The sequence below is a fragment of the Poecilia reticulata genome, chromosome 21 (assembly GCF_904066995.2).
Source record: "Poecilia reticulata chromosome 21, P_reticulata-male-v2, whole genome shotgun sequence".
In the NCBI taxonomy this organism is placed as follows: Eukaryota; Metazoa; Chordata; class Actinopteri; order Cyprinodontiformes; family Poeciliidae; genus Poecilia; species Poecilia reticulata.
Window position 1 is genome coordinate 964122 of NC_088850.1, and position 15373 is coordinate 979494.

At 44.1% G+C, this 15373-nt stretch overlaps 1 protein-coding gene across 5 annotated transcripts; it reads left to right on the forward strand.

Annotated features, from left to right (window-relative positions):
* Positions 1–1143: 1143 nt before the first annotated feature.
* LOC103457127 (kinesin-like protein KIF26A) lies at positions 1144–15362 on the forward strand. 5 transcript variants are annotated; one of them, XM_081602592.1, is made up of 5 exons: positions 1144–1609; positions 1689–1826; positions 2129–2226; positions 2682–2797; positions 2943–2962. In XM_081602592.1, the coding sequence occupies exons 1-4, from the start codon at positions 1498–1500 to the stop codon at positions 2793–2795; spliced, it is 462 nt and encodes a 153-aa protein (XP_081458718.1). In that variant the 5' UTR covers positions 1144–1497; the 3' UTR covers positions 2796–2797; positions 2943–2962. The 5 variants fall into 5 exon arrangements, with proteins under 5 accessions (XP_081458718.1, XP_017157684.2, XP_081458716.1 ...); XM_081602590.1 differs by lacking the exon at positions 1144–1609 and adding an exon at positions 13124–14419 and having other exon boundaries at positions 2943–3105; XM_017302195.2 differs by lacking the exons at positions 2129–2226; positions 2682–2797; positions 2943–2962 and adding an exon at positions 14592–15362 and having other exon boundaries at positions 1162–1290; positions 1390–1609.
* The last annotated feature ends 11 nt before the right edge of the window (positions 15363–15373 follow it).

Sequence of the window (15373 nt, forward strand, 5' to 3'; positions counted from 1 at the left end):
GATCAGCAGACGGAGAGAAAAGCAAGAACTATGGAGATTAGCATCCAGAGCTCAGATTTGTTCTGATAATGAGTCTCTAACTAAACTAACATTTAGAACAATTTAACCTCTGAACACTGTAAAAACCCACTTTCTCTGGGATTCGGCTGCTTTTCATTTATTTATCTCTTTGTTCAAACAATACTCATAAAAATAAAGCTTCCAGTAGCCTGTCTGGTTATTTTAAGTTTCTGGATGAATTTAGTTCAAATAAAGATTTTTAAAACTCGTTGTATTTTAACTGAGTTGAATTGTGTTTGAAAGAAACAACAGGAAACATAATTTCACCTGTAAAGTGGCCTAAACAAAGCCCAGACACATTTAACTTCCTGCTTTTAGGAAGTTTGCCTGAAATGGTTCTGATTTTAAACCGAATGAATCGTTAAGTGAAACCGAGCTCTGAGAAGAGACGGTTGGTTGAGTTTTCATTTTTGGCTAAATTCAGTTATTTTCATTTAAAAAATCAAATAAATCTTCATCCTTTTATAAAATGTAGGAATCAGAGACCCTGAGAACAAACGCTGCTCTGTCTGAACATGGATCATTTACTGAAATAAGACGGATTTTAATCAAAATGTCACATTTAATATTCTCATGACACGGCGGAGCCTCCAGGGGGCGCACGCCGTTCAGCCGGCCGCGTTTCAGATGCAAGTTCATCTGAAAACCGCAGCGTCCAAATTATGCAATCATAGAAAAATGTAGAGTCTGAACTGAGCAGATTAAAATCTCATGATTTTTTTTTCCAACAAAAAACCCCAGCAAACATGTTTTGTGTAGGCCACAGGCCTACACATGTTCTCTGAAGCGTCAGAAAAACTGCAGCAGCTGCTGCCCTTTACATCAGATCAGAGTTCATATTATCGGCCATCTTAACGTTGATTATTTGTATTTAGCAGGAAACCTGGTCTCTGTGCTGCTGAGGCGTTCATGGAGCTCCACATTTTAAATCCTTCGTTCCTAATAAATGACGCGTAGCATCAAACTTGCTAGCTTCCAGTTGGATTGTGGGAAATGAAGGAATCTGGGAAACGCAGGGAGTCGGGAGATTCAGCTGAACTTGGGAATACAGAGTGTGTGGCGTCCATGTTGTGTGTGTTTAGCTGGGTGTGTGTGTGTTTTCCTGTTCATCTGTCAGGTTGGGTCTCCACTGGTATCTGGTGCTGCTGTCCTGGTTCTGATCCGCTGTTTCCTCATCCTGCCTGGACCAGAACCAGGTGGTGAGAAGATGCTGATCCAGCGTCAAATAAGGTGATACTGAAACGTTAACCAGTATTGATCATCCGTTGCCGGTAAGGATCAATAAATTGCAACACGTTGGACTCGTTCAACCCGGACCTTTGCTCCCAGAGGTCCAAAGCTTGGATCCGGACTCGGATAAAACCCGGAGCGCTCCAGAGCTTCGGCACAGAGTCTCCTGTCCTGCAGTCGGTCCAGGTCTCTCAGTCCTCAGTGAAGATGAAGTCCAGTTTGTTCCTGGTGGCGGTGCTGGTGTGCGGTCTGGTCAGCGCTCAGCAGGGCGGTCTGCCTGAGCGGGTCCAGAAGCTGGAGGCCGACAACGACGTCCTGAGTCGGTTCTGATGTTCTTCCTCAGACTTTAGCTGATTGTCTGTTTGAGTTTCTCTAACTGACCTTCTGACCTCCTGCAGCCAAATCCAGGGTGGCGTTCTCCGCCGCTCTCTTCGACACCAATGACTGGACCGCCAAGGGCCCGTTTGAGGCTGATGAAACTCTGGAGTTCAAGAGAGTGATCACCAACATCGGCAACGGATACGACCCGGCAACAGGTGGGCAGGGAGTCACTGCGATACCTAGATTAGGGTTCGCAGGACCAACTAAAGTCCAGTGTAACCCGGGGGAAAAAACTGCCCTTAGTCCCGCCTTGCAGCTCCATTGGTTAGAGTGACAGTCGGTCACAGCGCATTCAGCCAATTAACACACCTGAGGTAGTTATTCAGGCTCCAGCTTTCCCCAGTCAGGTGTGAGGGGAGAGCTGATCATCCAGAGAGCTCAGAGCCATGAAGCCTTGTTAAAAAGTCTAGTTAACTAGCAGGCTGGTAATTTACTGGTGCTGTTTATTTTAATCCAGGCCAGGTGACCCTCTGTAGGGTTAAAGGCTGGTCAGCTTCTGACAGCCGGCTGGAGAACCTGAGACTCGCTCCATCCTGGTCTGGTAGGAGGCTGATGGTCGGTATCATTTCTCCTCCATCTCACCATTCAGACACACAATCCACTATTCACCTCTTCATCTGAAACGACTTGCGCTTGAACATTGTCATCTCAAATATCTGGACAATTCAACCATGGACGTTTTGAATGTGTGTCGGTCAGACACTGTGGGGAAATTTAAGACTGTGTGAAAGATCTACTGCAGTACTGTGTATATTTATTTAGTATTATTTGGGGTTCTATGCATGTTTGTCTTGTGCTGTTCACTTTAATTTTCTCTTTAAAATACATGGTATTGAAAGCAGTTATTCTTTTGCATTGTTTTTATTGATTACTGATAACGGATCCAGTAGATGAATTTAGTCTTCTGATTTATTCCATCTAGTCCTCTTGTACATTAAAAAGTGCTACATCAGCAGCAGCTTAAATGTCTCCCAGAACCAGAACCACTGACCCAGATTCTCTTCCTGCAGGCGTCTTCACCGCCCCGGTCAAAGGTCTCTACTACCAGGTCTTCAAAGGCGGCGTTTCATTCTGCGTCTGGTAGAAGATGGCACGTGGCGCGCAGTTCAAAGCGCGCTTCATGAATGTGAGATGAGACGTTCCTTCTCATTCCTCTCTCTGCCCGTCTGAGTCCAACTTCAGCGCGGCGTAATGAACGGTCTCCTGGGTTTCTCTGGCGTCTCTTCCTCGTTCTTCCGGTCTAACGAGGTTTTTTCTGATCTATTATTCAGAGACAGCAAGCTCACCATGCTGCTCAGCGAGTCTCTGGGTAACATCAACTGTCGAACCACCATGATCGCCCACATCTCGGACTCACCGGCCAACTTCATGGAGACGCTGACCACGGTGCAGCTGGCGTCCCGCATCCACCGCATGAGGAAGAAGAGATCCAAAGTACTTTGTCTGTTACTTCACTTTGTTTCACAGCTTCTGAGAGCAGAACTTGATAACAAGGAGTTTATTCTCTGTTGTGTTATTTAACACAATGTCTTTTAGAGATGTGCCAATCAGGTTTTTTCCTGCCGATTCCGATCACCCATGAGGGCCGATTACCGATACCGATCACATAACTATAATTATTATTTTTTATAATAAGCACTACCGGTTATATTATGTGGAAAAAGGAACCATGAATTCACCTTAACTTAGACAAAAACTTGTTTTTAATAACTTTTTCCAAGAACAAAACTAAACTAAACAGTCATTGTGCAAATTGTACTGCTATCAATAATACTATCTTTAACAGACTGATAACATATGAAGCTAAATGGCTAAAAAATGCAAAAAGTCTAACTAAAACCTCTAAACGTTGCCAAAAAATTCAAGTACAAAACGTAACATTCAAAGGCAAATACAGGTTCAATAAACAATCCTGCGTTACTGAATGAAAACTTCCTGATAGCATGGCGGCTAGCTGATCACTGCTAACAGGGGCGCAACTTCATACTTTCTGAGGTGCATGCGAACATGTCATCAGAGCCCCGGCCCCTATGACATAAACTTGTACAATTCATCTTTAATTAAAGTGTCAATAATAATAAATGTGTGAATAAATTGCTGCCTACAGGGCAATTAAGAAGAATGAAACAGAAAACAGGGCAATATTTCATCATTTAATACGTAAGTGAGCCGAAGAGCCATATCTGTAGGGGGTCATCATAAGGGGTCTTCAGGCTGCACTTTGTCTGGTTCCTCACCCAGGACCTGTCTGCCTCGGGTGGCCAGGGGCATAAAGCCCCAGACAGCATAGCTCCTAGGATCATTGGGACACTCAAACCCCTCCACCACGATAAGGTGGCAGCCTGAGGAGAGGCATATATATATATATATATATATATATATATATATAAATATAATATTGAATGAAAAGATCAGTACCCAAGAAGTACAGCCAGATGCCCATACCTGAAGCACTCGAAACTGCCAAACAAAGGCTCCAAGCCTTGGCCAGCCGCCTAAAGAGATACACGAGAGAGAATGAAGCCAGGAGGATTAACCGGCTCTTCGCCACCCAACCAGCTAAAGTGTACTCTCAATGGCAGGGTAATAACAACAGAGCAGACCCACCCAGGCTGGAGACTGAACAATACTGGAAAGGCATATGGGAAAGGGAGGCAACCCACAACAGCAATGCACAGTGGCTAACCTCTCTACGAGAGGACCACAGCAATCTCCCTGAACAAGCCCCGGTAACCATCACTGTGGCAGATGTCCAAGACAGAGTCTCGGGTATGAAAAACTGGACAGCACCAGGACCTGACATGATCCATGCCTACTGGCTTAAGAAACTCACTGCCCTCCATGAGCGACTGGCAGCTCAACTGAACCAGCTGCTACAAAATGGGACTCACCCTGAATGGTTAACTGAAGGGCGCACAATCCTGATACAGAAGGAACCCTTGAAGGGTTCAGTCCCATCCAACTATCGGCCAATAACCTGTCTCTCTACAACATGGAAGCTCATGTCAGGCATCATAGCGGCTAAGATAAGCGGGCACATGGATAAATACATGAGCACAGCACAGAAGGGCATAGGCATAAATAGCAGAGGAGCCAAACACCAACTCCTTGTAGACCACACAGTCGCCCAAGACTGCAAAACCCGACACACCAACCTGTGTACCGCTTGGATTGATTACAAGAAAGCCTATGACTCAATGCCACACACTTGGATCATTGAATGCTTAGAGATGTACAACATCAATAGGACTCTAAGAGCCTTCATTGCAAACTCGATGGGGCTGTGGAAAACCACCCTTGAAGCCAACTGCAAACCACTTGCACAAGTGTCCATCAAATGTGGCATATACCAAGGAGATGCTCTGTCCCCACTGCTGTTCTGCATAGGCCTGAACCCTCTCAGCCAAATCATCAACAAGACTGGCTACGGATACCGACTCAAGAATGGGGCCACAATCAGTCACCTCCTCTACATGGATGACATCAAGCTGTACGCCAAGAGCAAGCGAGACATCGACTCACTGATCCACACCACCAGGATCTACAGCACTGACATTGGGATGTCATTCGGACTAGAGAAGTGTGGTCGGATGGTTACAAAGAGAGGGAAGGTCGCCCACACAGAAGGGGTCTCACTCCCAGAAGGAACAATAGCAGACATAGAGCACAGCTACAAGTACCTGGGAATACCACAAGCAAATGGCAACCTCGATGAGGTCACAAGGAAAGGAGCCACAGCCAAATACCTCCAACGGATAAGGCAAGTCCTGAGAAGCCAGCTCAATGGCAAGAACAAGATCCGTGCAATAAACAGCTATGCCTTACCAGTAATCAGATACCCTGCCGGAATAATTAGCTGGCCAATGGAAGAGATGAAGGCCACGGATGTTAAGACTAGGAAGCTACTAACCATGCATGGAGGGTTCCACCCCAAATCCAGCACCCTGAGACTGAACACGAGCCGTAAGGAAGGAGGCAGAGGACTAGTGAGTGTGAGAGCCACTGTCCAGGATGAAACACCCAAGATCCATAAATACATCAAGGACAAAGCCTCAACAGACGATGTGCTCAGCGAATGTCTCAGGCAATGGGGAACAGAAGACAAGGTGCTGGAAGTACCATCATGGGAGGACAAGCCCCTACATGGGATGTACCACCGACAAATAACTGAAGTGGCTGATGTCAGGAAAACCTACCAATGGCTGGAGAAAGCTGGACTCAAGGACAGCACAGAGGCTCTCATCCTGGCCGCCCAGGAACAGGCCCTAAACACCAGAGAGGCTCAGATCTACCACACCAGACAAGACCCAAGGTGTAGGTTGTGCAAGGAGGCCCCTGAGACAGTCCAGCACATAATAGCAGGGTGCAAGATGCTGGCAGGGAAAGCGAACATGGAACGACATAACCAAGTGGCGGGCATAGTGTACAGGAACATCTGTGCAGAATATGGACTGGAAGCCCCGAGATCAAAGTGGGGAACACCCCCAAAAGTGGTGGAGAATGACCGAGCTAAGATCCTGTGGGACTTCCAGATCCAGACAGACAAGATGGTAATGGCGAACCAACCGGACATTGTGGTGGTGGATAAAGAACAGAGGAAAGCCGTTGTGGTGGACGTAGCAATACCAAGTGACTACAACATCAGGAAAAAGGAGCATGAGAAATTGGAGGTCTTTTCCAGTTCCTCAGGGAGGAACTGGAAAAGACCTGGAAGGTGAAGACCACAGTGGTGCCTGTGGTCATCGGGGCCCTCGGGGCAGTCACCCCCAAACTGGAGCAGTGGCTCAAACAGATCCCAGGAACAACATCAGACATCTCAGTCCAGAAATGTGCAGTTCTAGGCACAGCCAAGATACTGGAGGAGAACCTCAAGCTCCCAGGCCTCTGGTAGAGGACCTGAGCTCAGAGGATGAAACAGACCACCCACGGAGGGTGAGAAGGGAATTTTTTTTGAGAGAGAGCGACAAAGGTATATGTTTATAGATTGACATCGATATATAGATATACGTAAATATCTATATATAGATTTATATATATTTATAGAGAGGCACATATATATATATATATATATATATATATATATATATATATATATATATATATATATATATATATATATATATATATATATATAGAGAGAGAGAGAGAGAGAGAGAGAAACAAACAGGTATATGTTTATAGATTGACATCTATATGTAGATATACGTACATATCTATATATATATAGATTTATATTTATAGAGGCTTATATATATATATATATATATATATATATATATATATATATATATATATATATATATATATATATTAATATTGAGAGAGAGCGACAAAGGTATATGTTTATAGATTGACATCGATATATAGATATACATACATATCTATATATAGATTTATATATATTTATAGAGGCATATATATATATATATATATATATATATATATATATATATATATATATATATATATATATATATATATATATATATATATAGAGAGAGAGAGAGAGAGAGAGGTATATGTTAATAAATTGACATCTATATATAGATATACATACATATCTATATATAGATTTATATATATTTATAGAGAGGGAAGTAGAAATATATATATATATATATATATATATATATATATATATATATATATATATATATATATATATATATATATATATATATATATATATATATATATATATAGGTCTTACCTGTCCTCTAGGTAAGACCTAAACCATTTAAGAACAGCGCCAGTGACTGGAAAACCTCCACAAAGTCATTGTCATCTAAAAACTGTCAGCTGAAAGTACACAACTTTTTCTAAAACCATATACATATATATGTTTTTCTGGGTTGTTTATTCAATGCCACATGACTGTGTTTTTATTTTTAATGATGTAAAACACTTTGAAATGCCTTGCTGCTGAAATGTGCTATACAAATAAAATTTGATTGATTGATTGCCCAGAAAGATAAATAGTTTTCTAAATTTTTCCCAGTTTGTTTCAGTTTAGACTCTAAAATTCTCTCATTGTTCCACGTTGTTTACATTTTCTCTCTAAATCTCCCTCTAATTAATAAATTAGGTTTTTCTGATGACTACTGATGTGGTTGAACGTGGGGGAAGCCGGAGTCCCCGGAGTGAACCCACACCTGCACGGCGAGACATGTCCCACCGTGCAGTCCTGTCTTTTCAATATTAAAATGTCCAATTCAAAATCACAGTAGCTTTTTACCAATTACTGCTAATCACCAAAACACACGTGGCCCCGCCCCCTTTTAAATCTTCTTCAGACATCAGTTGATGTCTGGATGGACTTTGCATCTGCATTTGATCTGGCGTAGAGGAGGTGGAGTCAGAGCCTTTTTGATTCGCTTCCACAGCGATTTCTTCTTCTTGGGTTTCTCTTCTTCAGAAATATTGTTCTCAGCTGACTCACCAGCTGCTTGTGGCTCTAATTCCTGAGGTGGTGTTTGGACTTCATCTATGTTTAATGTGACCTTTGGTTGTGGAAGCGATGTTGTCTGATCTTCCATTGGACCACACTCCTCCTCTGTGGAAACTGCCTCAACTTTACATGCTACGTCTTCTGACACTGTCCCAACTGTTGTCTCAGCTGGTTCAGGAGCATTCTGGGGGATGTCAGGTAGTTTTTCAGGATCAGGACTTGTTGTCTTAGTGATATCGACTAAGTGTTGTTCTGTCTCAATCGGGTTTACAGCAGCTTCCAGTTCAGTTCTTTCTTCGGGGACCTGCTGTTCTTTGGAGATTTCTGTTTCTATTGTATGAATCTCAGCTTTAACCAAGACTGTTTGAACCCCAGTTGTTTCTGTTGTAGAAACTTCTTGCTCTGTGTTTGTTCCAGAAACGTTTTCCATACAGAGGCTGTCCAGTTCAGTTGCATCTCTTGTTGCTGCCTTTCTCTTCATCTTAGGTTTTGATTTCTTTGAACGCTTCTTCTTCACCTGTTGGTCTCCATTTTGATGTTCCATGGAGACGGTTTCTACCTGCAGTACTTCACCGATGGCTGTTTCTGTCGTGTGAATCTCGTTTTCGATGCTCTCTCTCTGGTCTCCAACCATTTCCGGTACTAAAACCTCTTTTTCAATATTGTCACTAGAAACGTTTTCCATACAGAGGCTCTCCAGTTCCGATGCATCTTTTACTGCTGCCTTTCTCCTGATCTTGCATTTAGATTTTTTTGAACGCTTCTTCTCCACCTGGTGGTCTCCATTTTGTTGTGCCATGGAGACCGTTTCTTCTTTTACTACCTGCAGTACTTCACCGATGGCTTTTTCAGTCGTGTGAATCTCGTTTTTTATTACCTCTCTCTGGTCTCCATCGAATTCCGGTACTGAAACCTCTTTTTCAATGCTGTCAGTAGAAATGTTTTCATCATTGGCAGCTTTCAGTTCAGTTGCATCTCTTACTGCTGCCTTTCTCCTGATCTTACGTTTTGATTTCTTTGAACGCTTCTTATCCACCTGTTGGTCTCCATTTTGATGTTCCATGGAGACGGTTTCTACCTGCAGTACTGCACCGATGGTTGTTTCTGTCGTGTGAATCTCGTTTTCTATGCTCTCTCTCTGGTCTCCAACCATTTCCGGTACTGAAACCTCTTTTTCAATTCTGTCACTAGAAACGTTTTCCATACAGAGGCTCTCCAGTTCAGTTGCATCTCTTACTGCTGCCTTTCTCCTGATCTTGCATTTAGATTTTTTTGAACGCTTCTTCTTCACCTGGTGGTCTCCATTTTGATGTTCCATGGAGACCGTTTCTACCTGCGGTACTTCACCGATGGCTGCTTCAGTCGTGTGAATCTCGTTTTCCATGCTCTCTCTCTGGTCTCCAACCATTTCCGGTACTGAAACCTCTTTTTCAATGTCTCCCGAAACGTTTTCATCACTGACAGCTTTCAGCTCAGATGCATCTCTCGTTTTTGACTCTCTGCTGTTCTCATCTGTAGATCTTTTAAATACTTTGTTCTGCCGATGTTGATGTCCATTCATTTTGGTTTCAGTGGATTGTTTTCTGAGCAATAAAAACAGCTCAGTTTGGGTTGAGATTGTTTTATAAACTGATTCCAAGTGACATCGGTTCTCCAGCAGATCCATCTCCGTTTGCGTTGATGTTGATTGACGGATTTGTTTCAAGTGACATCTGCTTTCAGTGGCATCCATCTCCGTTTGGACTGACAAACACTGATAAACGGGTGAGGTGCCTTGCGATTCGCTCTGAGTGTGAACAGAAACCATAGTCTTCTTCCTCTGTCTTCTCTCTGACAGTAATTTTCTCGTCAAATCTTGTAGCTGTTTAAGTTTAGCGTTTAGTTGATAATTTACATTGAACATGTCATCTAGCTGTTGCATTAAGTATTTTTGTACTTTTATATGTTCCAATTCACACTCCTTACATTTAGCTTCACACATACATTTTACTTGGCTTTTCTTTTCTGTTGAGTGGAGCAAATCCTGAATTTCAATTAAATCCTCTCCTGGCACATTTTCTTCCGTTTGATTAACAGGAACCTCCGTTAAGTGTCCAGTTTGAATGTCGTCCATTGGTTTTCCCAGAGATGGATGTTTCTCCCCTTTTTCATCCGGTGTCTTCTGCGGTTTCAAGATGGATTTGGTGACCAGCTGTGTTGCAGTGTTCTTAGAATGACTGTCCTTTTCCAAGGAAGCTACCTCATCATGTTCTTCGGCAGGCATTGAAACATTTTTGGTTTCAGTGTTCTCAGCAAAAAAACTCACATCTATGCAGGGTTCAGACTTTGGGAGCATTTTCCACAACGATTTTTTTCCGCTGCTGGAAAAAGCTCCCTGATAATTTTGGTTTTTCGGCAGAGGACCATCATCGATTTCACTGTTTTGAGTGAAAAATGTTAAATCTATGCAAGCATCAGTCTCTGGGAAAGTTTTCCACAACAGTGGGGTTTTTTTGATGCGCCTAGTTTTTGACTGGTTGACTTTCTTCGGTTTTTCTGTGACGGATTTCTTTTCGTTCACCGGCTCTGGTGCAGAAATCACAGTGTTCTTAGAACTTTCCTTTTCCATGGATGCTAACTCATCACGTTCTTCCCTCTGCTTTGGTGGCTGTTCCTCAGACTTGGCAGGCTGTTCTTTCTCTGTTGTGTCGGCTTTCTCCTGCACTCCAGCGATGTACTCTTCTACACAGGCCAGCGAATCCTTCTGCTTTTTGATATTTCCAGCAGAAATCTCTTGGTTAGTGGCGATGTCTTCCTCTGAACAGGTTTCAAATGCTACCTGGTGGTTCTCGTTGGATTCACTCTGAGGTTCCTGTCCGTCCCCCTTTTGATCTACTTTTTGCGGTGCGTTGGCGCTCGATCCATTGTCAATCACCAATAAAGAGTCCTGCTGTTCCATGTTTTCAGTTGACATCTTAGGCTCCTCAGATCCATGCAGCGCCCACCAGGCTGCAAAGGACATCTTCTTCTTGCGCTTGCGTGGCTTGGGTGGCTGTACTTTTCTCTCGACGATGTTGTCGGATGCCACTTCTTCAATTCTACTCTGGTTGGACTCCATTTTAACTTTTACTTGTGGTTCTAAGATGGATCACTTCTTTAGAAACTCAGTAGATTTCAAAGTTGAAAATCCTACTACGTACTGCTAAGTAACTTCTCACGAGACACTATCGACAACGGCTGCTAACAGGTTGCAATGAAGGTAGATGGATGTGAGGAGCTTATATAATCGCTGGTGATGTCAGAATTCTGCCTTTGGAATGTCACACTGTGATGTCACACTGTGACATCACAGTCTGATGGATTTTTTTATTGACACGGCAGATGCCTTGACTGCAGAAAGAGTAGGCGGGCTTTTAAATTGTCACTGGTTGCCATAGTTACCCACCATTACCTTGTTGTTTGAGAATGACTTCCCTGCTGTAAACAGAAAGGGTCGGAAACAGACCACTGTCAGTCTCACATCTTATTTGGAAATGGGACCATTGCACTCCGGAATTGAAGGGGGCTCTATTTCCTATATTATCTGCGGTCTCCCGTTTTTATTTCCTTTTGAAATCTAGGATATAGCTTCGTCTTTAAGAAGGAGTTTCACTCTCAGCATGTATTTGAACTTCTCTCTTTTATTTACTTGAGCGCAGCTCACAGTTTTTAACAAATTCCATAGCTTTCGGTATACTTTTAAATCTGATCCTAAGTTGCACCTTTTCGGGCCTGCTACTGCCTCTAGTGGCGTGGGGGTGGTAGCACCACTAATATAATTACGTCACTAAATGAGAATACCACAAAGTCTTTATTTTATTATTAATTCCGCCATTACCTCTAGTTCAGGGTCGTTATGCGTTGCATATAGTGCATACCCACTTTTTGTGCCCCTGACTGCTAGTTCTGATTGGCTGTTTCTGACTGAGCGGAGTAATTATGCAGAGCAGGGAGGAGATCGATTATTTTTTTAGAGATTATCTGTCTCATGTTAGGACAGTGAAAGTTTTAATACGTATGTAAAATGTATTTTTTTAGGTTAGATGCTGCAGCTTCAAGCAGAGGTTTGGTGTGAGAGTCACTACCGAGTGGAGCAGAAGCGGCGCTCCGTCTGTCAAATATTACTACCTGTAGCGCGTAGCAGCGGTTCAACAGCGAGAGCAGAACCAGCGTCTTACATCGCATCTCGAATACTTAAATAATTTTGCGGGTTATTTGTTTAGCTTTTTGACCGTCATGCTAATCCAGGTGAGTGTTTGTAGCTGTGCGCTGCTTTACCTGCTATCTGATCCTCCATATGTCTTTTTTACTGCAGTGAGCCTCGATGTAGCCAAACTCCGTCAAGTATGGCATTGTTTTTATGTTGTATTAGCTTCATTGTGTTGATGCATTTTGACGTGCTTCAATTTTCCGCCGCAACACGCAAACTTCCCCATTCACTCAGTGCGTTATAGTTCCACATCGCTTAGGATTTGTTGTTGCGCGTTTGCGCAGTGTGAAGGAAAGAGGAGACCAGCTGCACAGGCAGGCTGAGAAATGAGATGCAGGTGATCGGTTTGTGTGATCGGCAACAAGAAACCGTGATCGGCGATCACCGATCTTACACTTTTCACGGAAATCGGCCGATTATGATCGGTGGCCGATCGATCAGCACACCTCTACTTTCAGCATTGCAAGTTGGATGTGAACGTTGTTTCCTGTCCAGCTATTTCCTGTCAGACCTTTACTGAGTTCAGGTCTGCGGCTGTAAAACTTTCTGACATAGTTTTGAGTCGAGTACACACCGATCTCCAGGGACTAAAGTACGCCCCAGTATGTTGGGCAACATGAAACTGCTGCTGCACATGTTACTCAACAAGTTGTTTCTAGGTAACCAAAGTGTGATTAAGCTAAAGCTAGCTTAGCTGGGCTGTGGGAGTGTGAGCGGCTACGGCCTTTCTCTGCCTGAATCTGTCATTCTTGTGCTAACTGTCTTGTTGTCTCCAGTATGCCTCCAGCTCTTCTGGAGGCGACAGCTCCTGTGAGGAAGGTCCATCCCATCGGCCTCCTCATGTTCAGCCTTTCTACCCCCGGATCGTGGCTCTGGATCCTGACCTACCGCTGCTGCTCTCCAGCGATCCTGACTATTCCTCCAGCAGTGAACAGTCCTGCGACACCATTATTTACGTTGGACCCGGTGGAACGGCGATATCTGACCGAGAGCTGAGTGACAATGAGGGCCCACCTTCCTTTGTGCCCATCATTCCCTCCCTGAACAAGAAGCGAACCAAAGACTCTCCCCGTTCAGACGGAGATCACTTTAAGTGCAACACATTCGCAGAGCTGCAGGAGAGGCTTGATTGCATCGATGGCAGTGAAGCTCCAAACGCGTTAAGCACAGAGAGCAGAGCAACACAACCAATGAAGAATCAAGCTGGACCAGAATCTGATGAGAACTCCTCTCTAAACTTAACCGGACCAGACTCCAGTCTCCCTTTGACTGGAAGTCCAGTGGAATCCTCCAAACGGACCAGTGCTGATGGAGAGAAACTCTCCGGTTCCCTCATTCAGCCATGTTCGGTGCAGTCCAGCGAGCCTTTTTCATCAGATCCAGAGCCGGTGGTAAGAGAGAAGGTTAGAGGAGCTGCAACCAGACCATCACCTCCTCAGTCGTTACCCCAGAGGCCCATAGCAGCATCTGACTCAGGGGAAGCTCTCAGCAGAACTCCCCCAGTGGGTATGAGCTACCAAGCACCAAGACAAAGCCAACCTTTGGAGTTACCAGACAGGGAAAGGTCCTACCACTCCACAGGTTACCCCAGGAAAGTCAGCGGCCTTCGAGCGGCTTTGTTAGGAAGATGCCTGGACAGAGACTTCCTCAGGACCACCATCACGCTCCAGCAGCCTGTGGAGCTGAACGGGGAGGATGAGCTGGTGTTCACCGTCATAGAGGAGCTTCCTATCGGCCTCGTCCCGGACAACGGCCGCCCCGCCAACCTCCTCAGCTTCAACCCAGAGTGTTCGCTGCAGGCCTTCGCTGCAGGTTCCCGTCCAGTCAGCATCATCAGCAGCATCAATGATGAGTATGACGCTTACACAGCTCAGCATGGAGTTACAGGATCAGGCTGCCATTCATCTGCTGGACTAAAACCCGCTGAAAGTGAAGACAGTACTTCAGCAAACAGGTTTTTCCTGAGAGATGAGAGGACAGCAGCAGAGAGCGCGTCCATCCTGACCTCACCAAGTATATACCATCTATGCATGTTTGTCTTGTGCTGTTCACTTTAATTTTCTCTTTAAAATACATGGTATTGAAAGCAGTTATTCTTTTGCATTGTTTTTATTGATTACTGATAACGGATCCAGTAGATGAATTTAGTCTTCTGATTTATTCCATCTAGTCCTCTTGTACATTAAAAAGTGCTACATCAGCAGCAGCTTAAATGAACCACTGACCCAGATTCTCTTCCTGCAGGCGTCTTCACCGCCCCGGTCAAAGGTCTCTACTACATCCAGGTCACTGGAATCGCCGGTCCAAACGGTGAGCTGCACGCCGGGCTGAAGAAGGACGGACTGAACATGTTCGCCATCTACCACAAAGCAGGAACCCAGGCCGGCGCCTCCAACGCCATGGTGCTGGCTCTGGAGCAGGGAAACCGGGTCTACGTCCAGCTGTGGGCCGGGAAGACCATCGCTGACCAGGGCCGCCTCAGCACCTTCACCGGGTTCCTCGTCTTCCCCATGTAGGCCGAGCCGCAGACGCCCTGAGCCTCCAGGAAAATCATCAAAACAAGTACCGTCATGCAGAGACGGATTCTGTCCTGGAGCCAAACGAAGCGACAGAAATAAAAGCTGTTAAAAACAACAACTTACTGCTGGAGGGTTTTCTTCTTCAGGAATCAAAGGGAAACTAACAGGAAGCCGGTAAACAGGATTTACAGATAATTATTCCAAACTTGGACAGGAGTAAATTGGCTCCACTTCCTTCCTGAGAGTCTGAATGAAAACCTGAGCAACATTTCAGGTTCTTTTCTTCCTTTTCCAACATTTTCATCATAAAAACCATCAATTACGTCCATGATGTGAAGAATTATAAGAATTATGAGTAAAAAACACACCAAATTCCCCCAAAATAGTTCTAAGTTTTAGTTTTTTCTACATCAAATTTTCATAAAAAGTTAAATAAATCAGCATGTTTCCAAAGATGATTTATTACCAACATGGATTTTTTTTAAAAGCACAAAACTGAAAAAAGAG